Below are 22,827 nucleotides of genomic sequence, written 5' to 3'. Positions count from 1 at the left end.
AGATGCCTATCTTTGGCATCTTGTGCTGTGAGCAGCACAGACTTCTAGTTTCAAAGGCACCATGAGCCAGGTTTTCTCTTCCTTGGAACTGAATGGGTTCCTAACCTCTGGGTGCTGTCCAGGGCTCTGTCACTGATGCACTTGACTCATCCTTTTCTGTCAGCTCTTGAAATATGCTGACCTGACTCTTTCAGTAGCACCCCGGTGCTTCTTACTCACAGAGTTACAGCTGTGTCCCCACTCAGTCCCCAGTGGGCAGCACATTTTCATCCGACAGCCTTTTAGCACACATGCCCTTGCTAGGGCCAGTGACAGAGGGCAGACATCCCAGCCCCTCTTCCCATTAACTTTGATGTCGCACACGGAGGTCACCAGATAATTCACAGTCTTTGGCCCATACTGTCCAGGGGCCGTGGGACATCACGTGGGCTGGTTCTGGTTTTCTTCTGCTCAGAAGCTCTCTGCAGTGACTTTTTCTGCCTTTCCATGCCCTGTGTTGGGGCGGTGGGGAGGGGAGGGCCAGACACAACCTGATTCATCTTACATCTCACACTTTCCTTCTCCACACTCTCGGCCAGAGGGCAGAAGCAAAAATCTATGCTTGCTTCTCTCTTCTCCATTTCAAATATTTTTGGTCATCGTTTTAACAAGATGGTGGCCTTTGACTTGTGGACCTGGGAATGTGGTTTCCTTACTCTCTTTATGGACTAGTCCTGTAACAATAGGTGCCTTGAATTGGCCACTAGGTTGAGGAGGGTTGCAATTCAGTTGGGAATCCACTTCCAAGTAATTTTTCTAATATATTGAGTTGGCCGAAATCTTGGTTTGAGTTTTTCCATGCAGCTTATACAAAAACCCAAAATAATTTTTTGGCCAACCCAGTACAGAAAACTGAGTGCCAAAGAATTAATGCTTTTGAACTGTGGTGTTGGAGAAGACTCTTGAGAGTCCCTTGGACTGCAAGGAGATCCAACCAGTCCATCCTACAGGAGATCAGTCCTGGGTCTTCATTGGAGGGACTGATGCTAAAGGTGAAACTCTGATACTTTGCCCACCTTATGCGAAGAGCTGACTCATTGGAAAAGACCCTGATGCTGGGAAAGATTGAGGGCAGGAGGAGAAGGGGACGACAGAGGATAAAATGGTTGGATGGCATCACCGACTCAATGGACATGGGTTTGGGTGGACTCCGGGAGTTGGTGATGGACAGGGAGGCCTGGTGTGCTGCAGTGCATGGGATCACAAAGAGTCAGACACAACTGAGCGACTGAACTGAACTGAATACAATCTCACTGAGTCATTTCCCAGACTCAAACACTTCTTTGACTCTATCCCACTCCTAACTTGGAGTCCAAACTACTTACTGTGCTCTGAGGTCTCCACAATATGGGTTCTGCCCTCCCCTGTTTTAAATTTCCCTCTTCCCACTCCCTTCCTATCACTGTATGTATTTAGTTCTAGAGCAAAGCTGATCCACTGAGTAAAAAATTCTGGATGTATGGCACCTGGGCATTTTTGTTTTGTTTGCTTTTTAACCCTACTCACTCTGTAGGGTGAGTCTGTTGCTGGACTTCATCATGTTTCTCAGAGAATCTTCACATACATATTTTTGCTTGGTTCTTAGAAGAATCCTGTGATATAGGTATAGCAAAGACTAATATACATATTTCACAGATGAGAAGAAGTGAAGTCCAGAAAAGTTAGGAAGAAATGGCCTGAACCTCAGGGGTTTTAATTCTAGACTGTCACCACTCCACACTGAAATGCTTATTGATAGTAATATCACATCTTGTCAGTTCTAAATATTTAATTGTCCCCTATTTAAAAATGTAAAATAATTAGTATAAAGTGATATCATTTGGCCTCTGATTACTTGCTTAGTAGAATAATAGCCACCACACAGCTATTATTCCATAACCCTGTTTACTTCCTATATAGCAATGTTCATGCTCTGAAATTATTTATGATTTGTTTACTTATTTGTTGGTTGTATTCTTCCACTAGAATATACACCTCACAAGGGTATTGACTCTATTTGATCTAGAACAGTGCCTGGCACTTAATAGGAAACTCAATAGCTATTGATTGAATAAATAAATACACTATTCAGTTGTTTGAATAGTGTATTTGATCTGCAAGGAGATGAGACCAGTCAATCCTAAAGGAAATCAACCCTGAATATTCATTGGAAGGACTGATGATGAAGCTGAAACTCCAATGCTTTGGCCACCTAATGCAAAGAGCTGACTCATTAGAAAAGACCCTGATGCTGGGAAGGATTAAAGGCAGGAGGAAAAGAGGACAACAGAGGACAAGATGATTGGATGGGATCACCGACTCAATGGACATGGGACGGTGATGGACAGGGAAGCCTGGAGTGCTGCAGTCCATGGGGTTGCAAAATGTCAGACACGACTGAGCGACTGAAAAATAACAACAAGAACTTTCAATTGTCATTTTATCTCTTTGCATATGATTTATTGTTAGAAGTGAAGTAGTAATATAACAAGTCATTAACTTAATCCTAACTGAAAATAATTTTAAAAATATATTTAGCAAGAGATATCCATAAACTCTTTCAGCATAAATGAATGAATGAATGAACCTTCATAACATACAGGGAAGCCACTTAATAGAGCTTTGTTTTGATATTCAATGACACATTTAAATTTTGTTTGCCTTACTGGCTTTTTGTGTTGTTTTGGTTGGAGGCTAACTTACTAAGTATTTTTGGATATTGTCAATTGCTATGGTCTGAATGTTGTGTTCCTAAAATTCATATATTGAAACCCCATTCCCTGGAAGTGTAGGTAGATGGGGTTTTTAGAAGGTGATTAGGTCATGAGGGTGGGGCACTCATGAATAGGATTAGCGCTCCTATAAAAGAGGCTCCAGAGAGTGCTCTAGCTTCTTACATTATGTGGGGACACAACTAGAAAGTTCAGGCTATGAACCAGGAGGGGCAACCTTCCTGGAGCCTTGATCTTAGACTTCTGGCCTCCAGAACTGTGAGCAATAAATTTCAGTTGTTTACAAGCTACTCAGTTAGTGGTATTCTGTTGTTGTTCAGTCGCTCAGTCGTGTCTGACTCTTTGCGACCCTATGGACTACATACTCTGCTACATCAGCCCAAATGGACTGAGACATCCATCAACTAGCTTATTTGTCCTTATCAAAGGGAGCTCAGCTCTGGAACTGATATATTTATAATGTAATTTCCCTAAATATATTTAGATAGCTCTTGGCATCTTTCATTAAACTGGAGTTGTTCAATTATAAGTGTTTGAGGTCAAGATAGCTTTCAGCCCTTTCACTGAGGGAAAAAAAAAAGGCAGCATGATCCAACCTTTAATTATTATAGGATCAAAAAAATCAAAAGATTTGAAGGATTAAAATAACGAGTTCAGTGTTCTGATTCTTATTCCCAGTTACCGGAACTCATACACGAAGAACGTCTGTGTGGAGATGCTGCGGGATGGTTATCATAAGTCCTTTACTGAGTTCTTTGCTCTGACAGAGAAGTGGGATGCCCTGAGGGAGGCTGCGAGGGTCCGATCCCTCTCCTGGGCACAGAGACCCCTGGAAGAGCAGCCCGACAAGCTGGATCACTTCTACTACTACCTGACCAGGGCTGAGACAGCTGAAAGGAAAGGTATGTGGAGGGGTTTGGGGAAGCAGCACCGCCAAAACCAGAACAGGGAGCACCTGAGGGCAAGTTCCCAGTTGCTTCATATGTGAATTTAAGACATTAGGACACCTCAGCACAATTCAGCCTAGTCAACTAAGCATCTTCATGGAATGGACGGTAGAGAATGCTGACTCACAAGAGGGCCCAGACACATGGCCATCCTGGTGATGTCACTCTAAGCCTGGGTAGACAGTAAACAGCACCTAGTAACATCTCCAGGGCTTCCCAACGTATTAAAACCTTTGGTATCAGTAATTATACATCTTTATATAGTTTTTTTTTCTTTATACATAATCTGAATATTGACTTTCACTGAGGAGCCCTTTGCAGAGTATTGTAATTTGCCAGTTAAACATATTTTCTAGTATTTATAGAATGGAATTTGAAGGTTTTATCCTTAAGTTCTATGCTTAAGATTTCTATCAGACAATTTTTATTAGTGAATTGTGAGGAGACAGGATAAGTCTGTAATCCACAATTATGAATAAAAATAAAATTATTAATTTTTTATCTTCCATCACATCATCTCTCATTAATTCCTTTTTTGATATTGTAAATTTTTCCAGAAGGTCAATATGTTTCAAGTATTAAAGGAAATATTTTGCTCTCTACTACAGTTATAGTGATGTCATTGTCATAAGTATTTCTTAGTTACATGTCCAGAATTGGTCATTTTTTACAATCAAAGAAAGGAAATCCCCAAACTTGGCATATACATTTGGTATTCTCAATTGCCTTCTTCTTTGACTTTTTTTGTGTGAAAATACCATTGGACTCCAAAAGAGAGAAGCTTTAAGCTCCACCATGAAAATGTCTCATTTCGTTGTTCAGGACAATACATAAGTGAACTTGTGTGTGCTTGTGTGTATGTGTAGATAAGAGGTGATTCTTTGTATAATGAAAATATTTAACTACAGAATTGACTTTGAAAAGAGTCCTTTGGTGAATTTTAAAATGTGATTTACATATAAGTTCTCAAGAAATTAACTGTTTTAAATTTTAAAATGCTATTGTAAAAAAACTTATTTTCTAGGTCGACCCCAAATTCTGAGGTGATATTTACACTGAAAATAGAATTGATCAACATAAAATTTGTTCATAAGTCATTTTTTTCAAGTTTAATTAATTTGATTCACAAAACATTTTAAATAGAGCATTCATTTTAGTAGCATAATAGCATAAATTTAGGCCAAATACATCAGTAGTCATAAAGTATCATAAAAGAAACTTATAAAGCATTTCATAATTATAAAGAAACTAGAATGCTAAATAATCTATTTGAAGGTAGAAAACTTTTACTTTATAATACTTTATTTGAAAAAGTAACTATATTATATATAAATTAAAATGATTCTCCAATCCCCCAAATTTAAAAAGTCCAAGCTTCATAATAGCCAGTGTCTTATACACATGTACAAGTAGTAAAATATTTTTATTACTGAGTACTTTGTCACATGTTCATAGTAACTAAGGTTCTATTTGATAAATGGAATAAAATTACTTCTTGCTCAGAACAACTCTTCTGTAGAGTTATTGACTTCAAAATGCTGTGGCTTTTGCCTGGTTAAAATACAAAAAGTTAAAATTATTGCAAAAAAAAAACATTATTGGAAATACATCAGTTGAAGGACAAGTAAACATTTATATGCTTCTTTAAATAGAAATGCATAATTTTTTCACATTTAACACATGAACTTTATAGGAGAAAAACTGTGATTTAAGAATGTCCTAGAAAGTAGTGCAGGGAATATGTACAGAAACTCTTATTAACTTGAATTAATTCTAAATCTTAAAACCCATGTATACCACACACTTAATCCAGAATACAGAAATCTGTTCCTGGATGATTTCACCCCATATGGTTGTGAAATCTGAGACAATTATCTTGAAGCAGCGTCGTATCTCTGAGTATTCTCATTGCTTCTCATTGGAAAGACCATCACTCTAGGGTCACAATGAAGTTCATTTAATCAAAGCTATGGCACTAACAATAGTCATCTCGGGTCAGTTCTGTCTCTTGAGACTCACAAAGCAGAAACCTAGAGTTATTTAAATTACTTTTCAAAATATCACTTTCTGTTTTATAGCAAAGAAGTGTTTAAAGGAAGCCAATCATTCTTTTTGGATTATTTTCCATTTGTTACAAAGTATTTCTTTGTCCCTGATATCATTCTTATATGACCCAATGTGAGTCATCTCTGTACCATCTGTAACATGATTAGGGCCTGGTGCCCCATGGGGCTGAGGAAGAGATGGCAATAATGGTAATGGGTAACCGAATCAATAGATAATTCAAACATTATTTACACTTGACTTTAAATTATTGTCAAGGGTTAAGCAGCAATTTTTTTCTCTAATAACATTTATTTAAGATACCCAAAGTATGTTTTACTCAAGCAGAGTCCCACTGGATGTTTATACAGTTTATGTAAAGAAAAACAAAAGTGAGTGTCTGGTGAAATAAGTTTGAGAAACAACCATGTGAATTAACATATACATTAAGCTGGTTGGTTTGTTGCAGGACTTATCAGAGCCTTTGACATATTAATGTGCTGTGTGTTTCACTGAAAGAGAGAAATTAGTAGGAGCATTTTCCAAATTTATTTCATCATGAGATCTCCTTTTAAGGTAGCACAGTGAATATCGGTCTAAAGAATAAATCAACAATAAAATTGATTTTCATCTTATTAATATAGCTGCTGACAATTTGAGGAAATGTTGTGCAAGCAAGGAGAAACGGCTGCTTAGAATATAAAGGGTATAAACCATGTATTTGGATTATTCAAATGTTCAAAACTTTCAATTTTTCCATAGAATAGCTTAGCTGACAAGTAGTCTTTAAATATGTAATCTAAATAGCTTCTAAACAAAACCAAAAACTTTATCAAATGTTGGAAATAATTTTCTATTAAAGCTTAATTACTGAAAAATGGAAAATTATTTTAGGTTTGCATATATATTTTTTTAAAGTTCTTTGTATGACTTTTTAAAATGGAAGATATGAAATGTTTTATTTACAGGTTTTAAAAATAGCAGCTCTCTAATCACTATGTATGTGGGTTTCCCTGGTGGTTCAGATGGTAGAGTCTGCCTGCGGTGCGGAAGACGAGCGTTCGATCCCTGGGTCGGGAAGATCCTCTGGAGAAGGAAATGGAAATCCACTCCAGTATTCTTGCCTGGAAAATCCCATGGGTGGAGGAGCCTGGCAAGCTACAATCCATGGGGTCACAAAGAGTTGGACACAACTGAGTGACTTCACTTTCACTTTCAATCACTATATATGAGAAAGAATATAAAATATTACAAAATAGATTTTAATGCTCTATTCATATTAGGCACGGGTCCAGAATGGAAAGATAAAGCACAAAAGAAGCCAGTTCTGAAATGAGAGTATTTGTTTTAAGTAAATTGCTCAGGGTTTTACCCCCTACTTTTCACCTAAGCTATTGCTTATTGTGAATAACCTTAAAGGCAGAAAGTCTCTGCAGAATCTCCAGTTCCTTAAAAACTGGGGAATAGGGAGAATGTATTTTAACTTTAATTTTTAGTTCTAAAACTTACTTTGAGATAAATCTTAATTTCCTATGGAATTATGAAGCAGCGATTTCCCGGGGGGGCATAGTGATAAAGAATCCACCCACCGATGTAAGAGACACAAGAGACGTGGATTAGATCCCTGGGTCAAGAAGATATGGAGGAGGAAATGGCAACCCACTTTAGTATTCTTGGGCTTCCCTTGTGGCTCAGCTGGTAAAGAATCCACCTGCAATGTGGGAGACCTGGGTTTGATCCTTGGGTTGGAAAAATCCCCTGGAGAAGGGAAAGGCTACCCACTCCATTATTCTGGCCTGGAGAATTCCATGGACTGTATAGTCCAAGGGGTTGCAAAGAGTTGGACATGACTGAGCGACTTTCACTTACACTTTCCAGTATTCTTACCTGGAAAATTTCCATGGACAGAGGAGCCTGGCAGGCTGCATGGGTTTGCAAAGAGTTGGACACAACTGAGCAACTGAACACAGCACAGCACACACACAGTGTGTAAAAGCTGACATTACGTAGGTCTTAAATTTCTTTGGAAACATTGGAGTGACTGTACAGTTTTCAAAAGTTAATTTTTGTTGTAATCAGCCTATTGTAAATTTTTTCTGAGCCTTTTGACTTTAATCTTATAGAAGTACCAATGGGCAATGCTGCTAAGTCACTTCAGTCGTGTCCGACTCTGTATGACTCCAGAGACGGCAGCCCACCAGGCTCCCCCATCCCTGGGATTCTCCAGGCAAGAACACTGGAGTGGGTTGCCATTTCCTTCTCCAATGCATGAAAGTGAAAAGTCAAAGTGAAGTCACTCTGTCGTGTCTGCCTCCTAGCTACCCCATGGACTGCAGCCCACCAGGCTCCTCCGTCCATGGGATTTTCCAGGCAAGAGTACTGGAGTGAGTTGCCATTGCCTTCTCCACCAATGGGCAATATATAAATGCTTTTCATAATTATAATTCTTTCAGGCATATATAGATTGACTCTTCTGATAGTAGTGAGCAATTAATATCACTTAATTTCAAAATCACTACAGATGGTGACTGCAGCCATGAAATTAAAAGATGCTTACTCCTTGGAAGGAAAGTTATGACCAACCTAGATAGCATATTGAAAAGCAGAGACATTACTTTGCCAACAAAAGTCTGTCTAGTCAAGGCTATGGTTTTTCCAGTGGTCATGTATGGATGTGAGAGTTGGACTGTGAAGAAAGCTGAGTGCCGGAGAATTGATGCTTTTGAACTGTGGTGTTGGAGAAGACTCTTGAGAGTCCCTTGGACTGCAAGGAGATCCAACCAGTCCATTCTGAAGGAGATCAGCCCTGGGATTTCTTGGGAAGGAATGATGCTAAAGCTGAAACTCCACTACTTTGGCCACCTCATGCGAAGGGTTGACTCATTGGAAAAGACTCTGATGCTGGGAGGGATTGGGGGCGGGAAGAGAAGGGGACGACAGAGGATGAGATGGCTGGATGGCATCACTGACTCGATGGCCGTGACTCTGGGTGAACTCCGGAAGTTGGTGATGGACAGGGAGGCCTGGCGTGCTGCGATTCATGGGGTCGCAAAGAGTCAGACATGACTGAGCGACTGAACTGAACAGAACTGAACTGAATTCCAACAGATAGTGATTGCTGTAAAAAGCCCTTGGAAGGGTAATCCATAGCTTACCATTTATTTATGACTGTATTTTTAGCACAAATGCAAAGAAATGCAAAGATTATGTATTTTTTCATGTCCACCAATAGAATGAAATCTACAAGAGAGAAGCACAATTTAGCATAAACATCTTGTTTAAGTTTATGACTTTGCAGTGAAGTTTGTAAGACTGATTCACAGTTCATCAGTATAGTTTTTTGTGTACAAATAGGTCAGATATTTGCCACTTTAGGGGGAAAAGGGGATTTAATAAACTGACATCTAATAAACTAGTAACTTTCTTTTTTTTAAATTTTATTTTATTTTTAAACTTTACAATATTGTATTGGTTTTGCCAAACATCGAAATGAATCCGCCACAGGTATACATGTGTTGCCCATCCTGAACCCTCCTCCCTCCTCCCTCCCCATACCATCCCTCTGGGTCGTCCCAGTGCACCAGCCCCAAGCATCCAGTATTGTGCATTGAACCTGGACTGGTGACTCATTCCATATATGATATTATATGTATTTCAGTGCCATTCTTGCAAATCATCCCACCCTCTCCCTCTCCCACAGAGTCCAAAAGACTGTTCTATACATCAGTGTCTCTTTTGCTGTCTCGTATACAGGGTTATTGTTACCATCTTTCTAAATTCCATATATATGCGTTAGTATACTGTATTGGTGTTTTTCTTTCTGGCTTACTTCACTCTGTATAATAGGCTCCAGTTTCATCCACCTCATTAGAAACCTCGAATAGCCAAAGCTATCTTGAGAAAGAAGAATGGAACTGGAGGAATCAACCTACCTGACCTCAGGCTCTACTATAAAGCCACAGTCATCAAGACAGTATGGTACTGGCACAAAGACAGAAATATATATCAATGGAACAAAATAGAAAGCCCAGAGATAAATCCACGCACATTTGGACACCTTATCTTTGACAAAGGAGGCAAGAATATACAATGGATTAAAGACAATCTCTTTAACAAGTGGTGCTGGGAAAACTGGTCAACCACTTGTAAAAGAATGAAACTAGAGCACTTTCTAACACCATACACAAAAATAAACTCAAACTGGATTAAAGATCTAAACGTAAGACCAGAAACTATAAACTAGTAAATTTCTGAGTGAGAGGGATAACTAGTATTAACACATTTTCAGCAGAAGAAGACACTCATAGACAAGATAATGCTAGAAATCTACTGTTTCTTAACTTTGCTAGTAACTTGTACTGTCAGAAATGGTGTTGTAAAGTGTATGGAACATACAGTGATCATCATTGTATCTATCTATAAGCTGCATGCTTTTTCTATTGGGTGAAAATACTTTTATATTTTTAGATTTCATCTGCTTTCTTCCTTTTATCTTTTTGCCATGGTTAGGAAACGTTGCTTCCTCTGGAATCTCTAAATACTTTTCAAATCTTTAGTGGATAAGTACTTGCTGATACCATATACTCATTTATTCCTAAAGAGCTCAGCCCATTGCTAGCAGACACCATTCTGTTTTTTTGTCTTATATAAAGACTACTATTTCAACCAAAGAGTATATCAGTCTAAGCGCTCCAAAAGATTTTTTTGTTGTAGTTTTTCTCAAGTGTACATCCTTTAATTAATATAACTAGTTTAATAGTTAAAACACATTAATTTTTACATTTCCAGTTTTTAAATAGTTAATCATGCTTTTAAAGAAAAATAGAAACTAAATGTCACTATATTGGTTTGCCATTTGAAGAGATGTGCCTTGAGACACTTTTATAATGCATTTTCTGATGTTTTTCTCTCTTTGAAGAATACTTTGAAGAGGTCTATAATAACTTGTACGCTCTGGCCTGTTACTTCAATAATTCTGAAGACAAGTGGGTTAGAAACCACTTCTATGAACGATGTTTTAAGATTGCTCAAGTCATCAAAATTGACGGTGGGAAGAAGGAAGCCGAGGCGCATGGACACATGGGGCTGCTCTTCGAGGAGGATGGTGAGTAGCCCTTTGCCAGGCTGCCCTAGGGGCTTTGGAGGCTCTTGAGTCCAGGCAACCAGAAAGCATGTAGGGGTGGAGAAAAAGACCCAAGGCTTGGTGTTAAGAATGTAAGTTGTGTGTGCTGTGTGCTCGGTCTTGTCCAACTCTTTGCTACCCCATGGGCTGTAGCCTGCCAGGCTCCTCTGTCCATGGGATACTCCAGGCAAGAATACTGGAGTTGGTTGCCATTTCCTCATCCAGGGGATCTTCCTGATCTAGGAATTGAATTGAGCCTCTTGAGTCTCCTGCCTTGGCAGGTGGGTTCTTTACCACTGTGCCACCTGGGAAGAATGTAAGTTATTGAGATTAAAAAGCAAAGGGATGTGACTTTGGACTCACCCTCTGTATTGCTACACTCGTACCCCAGCTGAGCACTCAGCCTAGAGTTCCCAGCAGCGTCATCACAGAGAGAAAACTTCTTCCCAGTTTTCCACCTACATCTTTCCTCCGCATTGCACCATTTCGAATTATTTTTCCTTTCGTATAGATCTTTTCATTCATTTTAACTTGATTTCTCATGCTTGAAAATGGGAAAGAGGAAAGGCACACATAGTGATTTTCCTAACATGCCAAATCCCATATATACAACCTCTATAACCCAGATACCACTTGTGGTTTTATCATAATTTCTGGAGGAAATATTTCTTTATAAATAATGTCATGCTTAATATTATATTAAGGCAAGCCAAAGCCTGAGACAAAACCACAAATTCATCAGAAACATATTTCTTATGGTGGTTTAATGAAGATTGTGAGTAGAAATTTAAGAATTAAAGTTGAATCAGTTCTAATGAGGTAGATGAAACTGGAGTCTATTATACAGAGTGAAGTAAGCCAGAAAGAAAAACACCAATACAGTATACTAACGCATATATATGGAATTTAGAAAGATGGTAACAATAACCCTGTATACGAGACAGCAAAAGAGACACTGATGTATAGAACAGTCTTTTGGACTCTGTGGGAGAGGGAGAGGGTGAGATGATTTGGGAGAATGGCATTGAAACATGTATAATATCATATATGAAATGAGTCGCCAGTCCAGGTTCGATGCACCATACTGGATGCTTGGGGCTGCTGCACTGGGACGACCCAGAGGGATGGTACGGGGAGGGAGGAGGGAGGAGGGTTCAGGATGGGGAACACGTGTATACCTGTGGTGGATTCATGTTGATATATGGCAAAACCAGTACAATATTGCAAAGTTAAAAAATAAAAAAAAATTAAAATTAAAAAAAAAAGAATTAAAGTTATTTGTGGAAGAATAGTGGTTAGATCATTTACAAACCAAATATATGGGAAGATGAAAATATTTGATCAAAAATAATTCTATTTCTCCCCTCAGAGCACTCTCATTTCCATGAGAGTTTTTGGCAATAGGGTTAAGTTAGAAAATATTTGCTATTTTATGGCTAGAACTGCCTAGGACTTTGAGAAAGGAGGGGAAAAAAGGCTTTCATGCCTCAGGAAATTGCACGTTGTATTCTGCAGCATGGTAGGTACTGGAACGTCTGGTGGTCAAGGGCTCTCCTGGGTGATAGGTATGAAGAAGAGCAGAACAATTCAAAGTGAGAGATCATGGGTACTAGATTCAAGGAGGGCAAGGTGGAGCCAGAAGGAACTGGTGTGGGGAAGACTTCACCAGTGGTCCAGTGGCTAAGACGCCAGGTTCCAAATGCAAGGGGGCACAGGCTCGATCCCTGGTCAGAGAACTAGATCCCACATGGTACACACAGAGGCCAAAAAAAAGGTAAGATGTCAAAAAAGAAAAAAAAAAAAGAAGAGACTTGTGGGGGACATGAAAGACGGGTGTAATTTATGCAGGTAAAGAAACAGGAATATATTCTGTAAGGCGGAACTACATAGACCAAAGCAAAATTAGAGAAAATGATAGGTGCAGCAACTTGGTTAAAGTGGCAAGTATATTTCTGAGCAGTAACGGGGACTGAGTGTGTATGGAAAGGTTTGGGTTCAGAGTTTGGGCTTCTGTCCCTTCAGTCTAAGGAAGGGAGTGTGATAGGAGTCTCACTGTGAGACACCCCATGGCAAGAGGAAGGGGGAATGGTTAGGAAGCTGCTGCATTCATTCCACCTTGAAGGAACAATCCAAGAGTATTTAAAAGAATATATTTGAGCATATCCATAGCAAAAAAAAAAAAAAAACATTGTTTTTTTTTTTTGGCTTCACCTGTGGCATGTGGGAAGTCAGTTCCCCAACCAGCGCTTGAACTGGTGCCCCCTGCCTTGGGAGCATGGAGTCTTAACCATTATACCACTATAGAAGTCTCTTACAGTACAATTTATGATATCTCAAAGCAAAAGATTAGCAACATTAAGCAATACCTTTACAACCGAGTTCTCTGCAGTCATGAAATTACAAATTAGAGCCAAATTAATTCATTTAGCAAGTATTTGTTTAGGACCTAATGTCTAGAGATAAAACAACTAGCAAGATCAGATCAGATCAGTTCAGTCGCTCAGTTGTGTCCGACTCTTTTCAACCCCATGAATCGCAGCACGCCAGGCCTCCTTGTCCATCACCAACTCCTGGAGTTCACTCAGACTCACGTCCATCGAATCAGTTATGCCATCCAGCCATCTCATCCTGTCGTCCCCTTCTCCTCCTGCCCACAATCCCTCCCAGCATCAGAGTCTTTTCCAATGAGTCAACTCTTTGCATGAGGTGGCCAAAGTACTGGAGTTTCAGCTTTAGCATCATTCCTTCCAAAGAAATCCCAGGGCTGATCTACAAAATATTTCCTTTGGGACACTAAGATTCTACTGGGAAAAACAGGCCTTAACCATTCCTAACTATTGTAACATATGAAGTAGTGGTAAATGCTGTGATGAAAAATAAGGCAAAGGAATAGATAGCAGTTGCTACTTTGTATACAGTGATCACCTTTTAGAAGATGAGGCATGAAGAAGGTGAGGGAGTGAGCCTTGTAAAAACCTGGAGGAAGAAGTTTTAGAGAGAGGATGCAGGGAGTGCAAATGAAGGCTCAGCACTGTCTGGAACTCAGTGAGCAAGGTGGGGGATCAAAGAAGAGGAGCCAAGTTTAAACCAGGAGGTTGGGATCACATGGCAGCTTGTAGGCCAAGCTGAGGACTTTGGATTTTATTCTAAATTGTATGAAAAAGTGAATGTGAAAATGTTAGTTGCACAGTCATGTCTGATTCTTTGCAACCCCTGCAGCCTCATGAACAGTAGCCCACCAGGCTCCTCTGTCCATGGCATTCTCTAGGCAGGAATACTGGAATGCTGCCATTTCCTTCTCCTGGGGATCTTCCCAACCCAGGAATCAAACCTGGGTCTCCCGCATTGCAGGCAGGTTCTTACCATCTGAGCCACCAGGAAATCTCAAAATATATATCAGTTTAAGAAAATGCTCATGGTACATTAAAGAGAAAATAAGATCCAAACACAAGGTAAAATATAATTATATTTGGTATGTGTTATGTACCTACCAAGTGTTCACAGTGGTTATTTTTTGAATGTGGGGATCATACATAGGCGTTTATAGAATTATGAATGGAAGAGTTATTACTTTCTGTAACTGAGGAGTTGTTAAAACTCTAGAGCCTATTGTTAAAAGTAAAGTTTAGTTTTCCAGTTTGTAAAAATGGAATAAATTCTTGCTTAAGTAAAATTCAAAGTAAAATCTTTGCATAAGCTTTTTAAAATGATTATTCTCATTTCATAAATGAGGTAAATTGTTTTTTTAAGCTTTTAAAAAATGATTACCTTTGTTTTGAAGACGAGGAAACTGTGGCACAAAGAAATTGAGCTTATTAGTGCTGGGGCTCGTGCTGGCTCAGCTGGCTCCAGAGCCTGTGTTGGCAGCCACTGCCCTATGCAAACCAAGAATTGCTTTACTTTCAACTGTAAAAATTCCCCAAAATTATACACTAAAGTGTAATTTAGCACTTTCTTGTTCTCTACTGTAAGTATATCCCTCAGATGTTGTCTGTCTTATTTTGTCTTTATAATTGGAACCACCAAATTCTCCAACTATGAGAAATCAAATAATGGAACTTTCAATTATGGACTCCAAAAAAAAAGAATTCAAGAAAGAAGTAACAAATAATATAGGAAAATAAAAGCTGAAGAAGCCAGGGCTACCCTGATGAAAGTTTAAGAGTGGCCTCATTGAGTTTCAGATAGCTACCATAGACATATTCTGAACTTTTCTATACATTTTATTTCTGATTTTTAAAACTTGGTATATTTTTTAATTTATTGCAGTAAAAAACACATAATAGAATTTACCATCCTAACTATTTGTGAGTGAGTTCAGTAGTATTAAGTGTATTCTCACTGTTGTGTAACAACAGTTCTGGTCTCCAGAACTTTTTCATCTAGCAAACCTGGATCTCAATACCCATGAATCAACAATTTCTGATTTTTTTAAATCTGTGAATATGTTTGTATTGGAGGATTTATTAATTGTTTTCTTTCTTTCTTTATTCATTCTTCTATTCATTCACATATTCAACAAATGTTAGAGCTACTTACTAATGGTTACCAATACAAGTAGTAACCATGACACCATATCAACTTAGTGGCTGAGAGTGAAAATGAGTTTTGGAAATGTGATCAGGGTGGAGCTGATGTGAGATTGCATTCACAGGTCAGTGGCTTACTCACAGATGCCCCACCCTATAGCATGATAAAATGCGCCCAAATTCCATAATAAATAGAATGTTTGTCTATAAACCTATTCTTAAGTTAGATTGTGTTTGTTTGGTTTTTTTTGCAACTCCTTTTTGAAAGATCTGAACTAGTTTTCTATGCCCTTAATCAGTTCATTGGCCACAAGATCCATGCATGCCTTTATTGCCTGATTTGATAAGATGATTTGAGTTGATATTGATGAAAGTTTTAGAGATTCAGTTTATAAGTTCATAAGTTCATTAATTAATTCATTCATTCATACGTTCAGTGTACTTACGAGGAGGATAAACTAGGACTACTTAAAATATGGGACTAGAGTGCCATGAGGGCTCACCTGAACACGGGTCCCCCTGAGGTGATGGTGTGTAGCTTCCGCATATCTGATCTGATGGGTCCAGACAAGCCCCATGGAGACCCCGCAGCAACAGCTAGGTGGCAGCTGTGCCCAGAGGCAGGTGGCAGCGTCCTGGTTCCAGGGCACCCGTTCAGGTTAAAAAGCAGGGTACCAGCCGGCAGATGGCAAAGGGCAGTTTGTCACAGCACAGTGAAGCAGGCTGCAGTCCAGGGCATGGCTCCAGCACCCTCGGGGAACTAAAGAGCAAATGAACATGAGCAGAAGCCATGTCATGGGGACTGGGCACCTGGGTGCAGTCGGGGCCATTGTTCAGCCCACAAGTACACCGTGTGACCAGAGCACAAACTCTAGTCTCCACTACTGCTAAAGATGGTGCTGGTATGCAGTGTGGATTGGCTTCCACTGACTCAAAGGCTGGCTGTCTATTCTCCAGTTCAGATATCTGCTAGGGTAGCAGGCATGGAGTACTCATGGTCTAACAAACACCTGTAGCAGATCAGTGGCCGTATCTCCTTTCAGAATCGTCACCTACTTGGAAGGACAGATGGACAAGCAGCATTCACACCACATCTGTGGAGCACTGGAGAAAGTTCTCAGACCCTGGGCTGGTAGGAGACATTCCCATACATTCTAGAGCAGCACACAGAGGTCTGGCAGGGCTGGATGTCAGAGTCTGGGAGAGAGATGGTTTTCTAAGAGCTGTGATTAAGGAAGCACCAGGCTTCTCCCTGGATATGGTCTGGGACCAATAAAAAGATGATGTGCCAGAACCTTAACTTCAGTCCTCTCTTGCCAGGTCACTAGTTAGTTGTTGGGTCAGGGAACTAGGATCCAAGTCTTGCAGTTGTAGCTTTATTGGTGGTAAGCAAAGAACTGATGGGGCTGAGCACATCAGCATTCAGAGTTGAGCAAGAACCAACAGCCACTACCTTCCTTGCTTCCACTGATTTAGGATCTGAGTCCAAGCCTTGCCTTTGACCAAATTGATGAACTTAGCACTGAGACTAGCCAGTTGCCTTGGAGTCTTGTAAGAGTTGAGTCTATTTTCTGGGAGAGCTAACCTGGAGGATTAGAATTGGTCAAGGAAACACTTGATTTCTATCTCGCTCTCTGTCCTGTCCTGTCTCCCCCTAGTTCAAAGAGGGCTGGCTTCAAGCAGCATCTCTCACTCTGCCAACAGTCTATTCCATTTCAACTCATGTGGACTTGGAATGTAGACCTCCCATCTCGGGAGACAGAAGGATGATAAGAGTAGATGTTGGGTGACTACCCTTGGTGCTAATCATCTTCCCTGAGAACAGGCAGGGGGAGGCCCTTGTAGGAATAGCTTAGGAAGTGCACATCTTCCAGTTCCAAAGTTTTTCATCTGTAGCTGTAACACAGGGATTGAGTAAAGGCTGACCCAGACCCACAGCGTTGATCCCAGATTCTCCTAGTAACTGGGACTTCTGCAGAAGAATTGTCCTGGTTGGCTTGGTCAGTTCAGGGCCTACAGTTTACTGTTGACAGCCAATTCTGTGGACAAATTCTGGATGGTGTATTCCAGTGGGATTTGCCAGGGGGGGCAGAAGGAACCAGAAGGAGGGTGGTGTTATGAAGGTACAGTGGAATGGCTCCCCCTCCCCCAGTCCATCTAGTAGGGCAAGACAGATCCAACACAAGAGGGCCCACTATATGGGCTTCCCTGGTACCTCAGGTGGTAAAGAATCTGCCTGCAATGTAGGAGACTGGGTTCAATCCCTGGGTTGGGAAGACCCCCTGGAGAAGGGCATGGCAACCCACTCCAGTATTCTTGCCTGAAAAGTTCAATGTACAGAGGAGCCTGGTGACCTACAGTCCATGGGGTCGCAAAGCGTTGGATACGACTGAGCGACTAACACACACACCATTGTAAAGGACTGTCTCCCCTTTACCATCTTCATCTCATGGAGGGAGGTAGAATTTGGAAGCCCACTTTTCTTGTCTTGTACATAGATTTGGTGGTGGTTTAGTCACTAAGTCATGTCTGACTCTTGCGACGTCATGGACTGTAACCCGCCAGGCTCCTCTGTCCACGGGATTCTCCAGGTAAGCATACTGGAGTGCCATTTCATTCTCCAAGGGATCTTCCTGACCCAGGAATCAAATCCAGGTCTCCTGCATTGCAGGCAGGTTCTTACTTCCCTGGTGACTCAGAAAGTATAGAATCCACCTGCAGTGTGGGAGACGTGGGTTTGATCGTGGGTTTGATCCCTGGAGAAGGGAATGGCTACTCACTCCAATATTCTGACCTGGAGAATTCCATGAACTGTATAGTCCATGAGGTCACAAAGAGTCAGACACGACTGAGTGACTTTCACTTTCACTTCATCCTGTCTTGTAATAGTCAGCCCTTTCCTAACACATCCTCCACCCATTGTAAGGATGATGCCCCCTTTCATTTTTTTTGCATGAATTTTATGAGGGGCAGTAGTTCAGCTTTCCACTCAGTGAAGTGTCCACTGTGTATTAGGTAATTACTTTCCATATCATACACACACACACCACCAAAGGAATTCTATCACTGAGAGTCCTAACCCCATAGGGCTTCCACTGCTAAGGTTTGTTCAAAGCTAGTTCCTGCTAATGATCTCTAGCCAGCCATCCTGAAGGCTGAACCACAGTATCACTAGCATTTTCTTCCCAGTCCCATCTTGGTCTTTGATTTCTTTCCAGCCCTCCTGACTTGCTTCCAGAAGGCCGTGTTATTGGCCTGGAGAGATGCCCGGTTTGCTGGGACAACTGCCATGCTAACAAAGTAATTGGTCAGCCGCACTCACAGCAGGCCTACCAGAGCCGCGCTGCTCTGAGAAAACTCAGAGAGACAGGAGCAGAGCAGGTGTGCAGGTCTCCCATTGCCCTTCCACTGGATGCTCTGTGTTTAGGGAACTGTTGTCACATTCTTGATATAATTGGGGACCAGACCCAATAACAACATGACACGGCAGAGCCTTGACACAAGCTCTATCCTGTCACCTCAGCATTGATCGTTCGATGTCAGATCAGCCAGCCCTTCCCCTATGATTGGTATGGAGGAGTGGATGAGGTCTCTGCATTGTGACTGCGTCACAGGATTGTTTGTTGTTTGGGGAACGAAATGGCAAGCCACTCCAGTATTCTTGCCTGGAGAATCCCATGGACAAAGGAGCCTGGTGGGCTACAGGCCATGGGGTTGCAAAGAGTCAGACACGACTGAGCAACTAACACACATAGAGTATGGCAGAGAAAATTATAGGATATGTCACAAGGTTTGCCACGTAGGCATTCATAATTTCGGGAGCTCCAACCTCTTTCCTGTCAGGAGAGAACTCTAGGGTCTAAGCCTTCGCCATAGGTCAGGATTCATTGCCCTAAAAACACTAAACCTAACATCTGGTCCCATCACTTCATGGGAAATAGATGGGGAAATAGTGGAAACAGTGTCAGACTTTATTTTTTGGGCTCCAAAATCACTGCAGATGGTGACTGCAGCCATGAAATTAAAAGACGCTCACTCCTTGGAAGGAAAGTTATGACCAACCTAGACAGCATATTGAAAAGCAGAGACATTACTTTGCCAACAAAAGTCTGTCTAGTCAAGGCTATGGTTTTTCCAGTGGTCATGTATGGACGTGAGAGTTAGGCTGTGAAGAAAGCTGAGTGCCGAAGAATTGATGCTTTTGAACTGTGGTGTTGGAGAAGACTCTTGAGAGTCCCTTGGCCTGCAAGGAGATCCAACCAGTCCATTCTGAAGGAGATCAGCCCTGGGATTTCTTGGGAAGGAATGATGCTAAAGCTGAAACTCCAGGACTTTGGCCACCTGATGCGAAGGGTTGACTCATTGGAAAAGACTCTGATGCTGGGAGGGATCGTGGGCAGGAGGAGAAGGGGACGACAGAGGATGAGATGGCTGGATGGCATCACTGACTCGATGGACGTGAGTCTGAGTGAACTCTGGAAGTTGGTAATGGACAGGGAGGCCTGGCATGCTGCAATTCATGGGGTCGCAAAGAGTCGGACATGACTGAGCGACTGAACTGAACTCAACTGAACTGGTTTCTTTGGAACTTTGCCAGAGTCCATCTCTTTTTCTAGGAAACTAGTCTACAGGGTATCAGTTCTGGACAAGTTAACCCTTATTTGTTAAATCTGGAAGTTCTGTGTAAGGAGTGACGTGAACATGCAGAGACTAGGGTCAGATTATGAACACAGAAGTGCTATCCTTTAAAAACTAGGACAAAGTCGGTAAGATGGTAAACTTCAAAAGGATCTCTACCACCAAAGACTTGCTATTTTAAAGAGTGGATCAAAGTGGAAGAATCAGTTAAGCCAGAAGATCCCTGTGCTGTACAATATGTTCTCATTAGCTGTTTGCCTTCTATGCAGTATCAGTAGTGTACATGCGGTGAGCTGAATGGGGAGGAAGTTCAAAAGGGGGGATGTATTTATGTGTATGGCTGATGCATTTTGCTGGGCAGTAGCAACTAACATGTCGTAAAGCAACTATTTTCCAATAAAAATTGATTAAGAACAAATGAATGAACAAAAGTAAGAGAAGATCCAATTTCAGTCCTAGAAGAATGCCTACTAGATGCTGAAATTGAGTGAGTGCTAGTCTTACCAGTGAGCAGATCCAAGGGCAGACTGTCCATTCCGCTTGCCTTTAAATACCTAGACTAAATATTCCCAATTGAGAGATGTATAAAATGAAAGAAAAACAAACCATTAATCTGAAAAACAAACCTATAAATGGAATAATTAGAAAATTTCCTAGTGTCTTCAGGAAGATACAAGAAGACAGAAAAGTTTAAGGATAAATGAGATGACAAATGAGATGACAGTGAGCACCAGATGAAGTAAAGAAGGCTTTTGGTGAAATGCAGATTTCATTTCAGTGAAATGAAATTATTCATAATTTCAATGAAATGAAATTAATTGGTAGAATTAAACTACAGAGGGGAAAAAGAAAAGAGCAGGATTGTGTGCATGCTCAGTCACTTCAGTCGTGTCCAGCTCTTTGCAACCCTATGGACTGTAGCCCACCAGGCTCTTCTGTCCATGGAATTTTCCTGGCAAGAATACATGCCTTCCTCCAGGGGATCTTCCCAATCCAGAGATCAAACCGTGTCTCCTGCATCTCTAGCATTGCAGACGGATTCTTTACTACTGAGCCACAGGGAAAGCCCTAGTGTATAAAAAGTTGACACCACGGAATATTGAATCAGTGGTTTGAGGGCAGGCAGACTTGAAACGTTTTCCTGAAATGCAGGTGAAAGACTAAGAAATGAAAACAATGACATTATAAAGTTGGAAGTTTCTGAGATAGAATAGATAATAGCTGAAATGAAAACAATAACCAAAGACATTTTAAGAAAGCTTTCTTGAGCCCCCCTCCTTCCCAAAAGATCTGAGTCTGCAGACTGAAATAGCTCTTTATGTTCTAGTCAAAAATATAAGGAAAGATCCATAACTAGATAATTCTCTGGAAATTTTTTGAATGACTCAGATTAAGACAGATTCCCACCTTTATCTGAAGAGAAAACACAGATTGCCTGCATTGAAAGCAAAATTAGTCTCATTTTTTTTCCTCCTTTGCAACAAAAAATGCCATGAAACAAGCAAACAAAAAGGTAGAGTCCAGGGGATTTGAGGGTAGGGGAAAGAGAATGGGCTGCTATAAACTTGATAATATGCTACAGAAGTAAGTTCTATTCCCATGTGAAGCAACAAGTAAGATATTCTTACACATGCAAGCTTCAGAAAGTACACTGTGTATGTGGTTTCCCTGTATGCCATATTCTGTAACCCAACAAGAGATAAATCAAAGGTAAAATTTTTAAGAAGAAGGAGGTCCTAATATAAAAGAACTGACAGTATGCACCAAAACTGGTTAAATATTAAGTGTATACAAAATGTCAATAATTTTGTAGATAGAAAATACAAAGTATAAAAATCGTGTTGTATACAATATACACTCCTTTGAAGGAATGTTTAAAATTGTGTGATTTAAATTTTTCTCTTTATGATTTTTTAAACATTTTATGGTAATGTTAATTACTTCAATGTCTTATTTTAAGATTAAATTTTATAAGAAACAGTTAAACATAAACTATAAAAAATAGAAACTATAGGCAAGCATTTAGTTTAGTCTTAGATGGGAAAGACCTTTGAAACATAAAAACAATGGAACAAAGCACAAAGAAAAGTGATGGGATTTATGGAAAGATAATGATATCTTCTCACTGCTCCAAGCTCAGAACCAATTCAGAAGAAATATGGGAATCAAATAGATCATAATTGCTAAGGCTAGATGAGGAACAGAGCTTATATCTGTTCAAATCAAATCTGTTATCTCACAGGATTCATCATAACCACCTAGTTGCTGCAAGTCAGCTCATGCTCAGACTTTCCTGTGGGTTCTAGGCCTGTGCCTGTGGACTTCAGCATGGCACTTGAGAACAGAGTCTAGAGAAAATCAAAGTTCAGGATTTCACCAGTCAGATATATTGCTGTTCCTTCTCTGTGGTAAGAAGTAAACAGGGAAGGAGACAGGAGGTCCTCTCATGCAAACAGAAAGCTAGCGAAATAGCTTCCCCTCTTTGAGAAATACTGACAGATTTGATACATACTTCAAGAAAAATTATTTATTGAAGATCTCATATAATTAAAGAGAAGCTAAAACTTGAAATTATTGGAAACAAATATGATAACAGATTAGTATAATTGTTATATAAAGAACATTTACAAATTGGTAAGAAAAAAACACTTAACAAACATAGCATTACTACAAACAAAGCTAGTGGATGTGATGGGAATTCCCGCTGAGCTCTTTTAGGATAAAAGATGATGCTGTGAAAGTGCTGCACTCATTATGCCAGCAAATTCAGAAAACTCAGCAGTGGCTACAGGACTGGA

The 22,827-nt window shown here is 40.3% G+C and overlaps 1 protein-coding gene across 2 annotated transcripts in view; it reads left to right on the top strand.

Moving 5' to 3' along the window:
* Positions 1–22,827, top strand: part of TTC29 (tetratricopeptide repeat domain 29) — a 271,190-nt gene that overhangs the window by 38,650 nt on the left and 209,713 nt on the right. For both annotated transcript variants that reach the window (XM_044930502.2, XM_006065705.4), the window contains exons 5-6: positions 3,429–3,652; positions 10,659–10,844. In XM_044930502.2, the coding sequence (XP_044786437.1) occupies positions 3,429–3,652; positions 10,659–10,844 (410 nt within the window). The remainder of the gene's footprint in view (positions 1–3,428; positions 3,653–10,658; positions 10,845–22,827) is intronic.

The sequence above is a fragment of the Bubalus bubalis genome, chromosome 17 (genome assembly GCF_019923935.1).
Source record: "Bubalus bubalis isolate 160015118507 breed Murrah chromosome 17, NDDB_SH_1, whole genome shotgun sequence".
Taxonomy (NCBI): Eukaryota; Metazoa; Chordata; class Mammalia; order Artiodactyla; family Bovidae; genus Bubalus; species Bubalus bubalis.
Note: the sequence above shows the minus strand (reverse complement) of the source record. Positions and strands in the feature narration are given on the sequence as shown.